Source organism: Triplophysa rosa, linkage group LG8, assembly GCF_024868665.1.
Source record: "Triplophysa rosa linkage group LG8, Trosa_1v2, whole genome shotgun sequence".
Classification (NCBI taxonomy): Eukaryota; Metazoa; Chordata; class Actinopteri; order Cypriniformes; family Nemacheilidae; genus Triplophysa; species Triplophysa rosa.
In genome coordinates this window covers 276,350-277,562 of record NC_079897.1, presented here as the reverse complement: position 1 = coordinate 277,562, position 1,213 = coordinate 276,350, and the positions used below count along the sequence as shown (strand labels likewise).

At 39.6% G+C, this 1,213-nt stretch overlaps 1 protein-coding gene across 1 annotated transcript in view; it reads left to right on the top strand.

Moving 5' to 3' along the window:
* LOC130557690 (tetratricopeptide repeat protein 24) overlaps positions 1-465 on the top strand; it is a 5,046-nt gene extending 4,581 nt beyond the window's left edge. Inside the window, exons 13-14 of the mRNA XM_057339680.1 lie at positions 61-109; positions 354-465. Of these exons, the coding sequence (XP_057195663.1) occupies positions 61-109; positions 354-465 (161 nt within the window). The remainder of the gene's footprint in view (positions 1-60; positions 110-353) is intronic.
* The last annotated feature ends 748 nt before the right edge of the window (positions 466-1,213 follow it).

Below are 1,213 nucleotides of genomic sequence, written 5' to 3'. Positions count from 1 at the left end.
ACACACACACACACACACACACACAACTGTCACATTACACTGTTGTTCTTGTTTTTATAGTTGAATCATCTTCTGAAGCTACAATGTTGACGTCAGAGCAGATGAACGGGTATGAATCTGTCTGTGTAATTCAATTCATCATATAGTGAAACTGATCAATAAATCTATAAACTATGTCAAATATAAACCTGGTGTGTGCGATTATGACGATAAACATGAAATCAAAACGATCTTATTTTTGTCGTTTCCTTATTAAAAATCGATCTGTGTCACATGTGAGTTATAAACAGATTTGATCAGCCGTCGTTTTTGTAGTAGAACTAATGGATTATTATCTTCTGTAAATGTTTCAGGGGCCAACCTTCCGTCAGGAGTGACGTGACTCCGCCTTCTAATCAGCCTGACGGCGATGAGGCCACGCCCCTCAAGAGAACGCTCAACTCCAGATTCTGCACAGTCATGTGATTGCCACGCGACGCGACACATCAGCGCATGACGTCAAAGCATCGTGAGAGCCATTCGATTGTTCAATACGGTGATGTCATACCACGATCGGTGTGCGCACAATTACAACATTAACCGTGGGTTTTTTGTGTGGTAAAAGTGTAGTAGCCATGGGTTTTTGATGCATTGATGAGTACTATTGGCAAAAGCATAGTTCTACTTCAGTGACCTTGTTTTTTTTGTTTTAGCTGTAGTAAATCCATGTTTTTTTTGTTTGTTGATCCATGGTTATTTTTCACAAGGGCAGCGACACATAAAGTCAAACACGACACATGACGTCTCTTCGTGACGGGGGAAGTACAGCTGTCATTCACACTACAAACACGAACATTAAAGATGTGACTTATAGTGATCTATAAACACAACATCACACAAACCTGAAGCTCGGATCAAAGGTCTGATAAATGATGATCAGTCCACTGATGATGATGGGTTACGGCGTGGCATCTGTCTGATCCAAAATGTCTTTTCTGATGCCTTGTGGGTGGAACATTCTCTTTTTTGCTCAGATACAACGAACACACACACTTTATATGAATAGCATAATATATTTATATACACCTTGTTTTTAACGTTGTCTATATATTTTTGTGTGTAATTAGTGGCTAATTTCATGTTACCACAGTGTGTTTTTGTAGTAATAGTAACACTAACTGCAGTTGGTGAGTTTAAGCCTCTCTCTCTCTCTCTCTCTCTCTCTCTCTCTCTC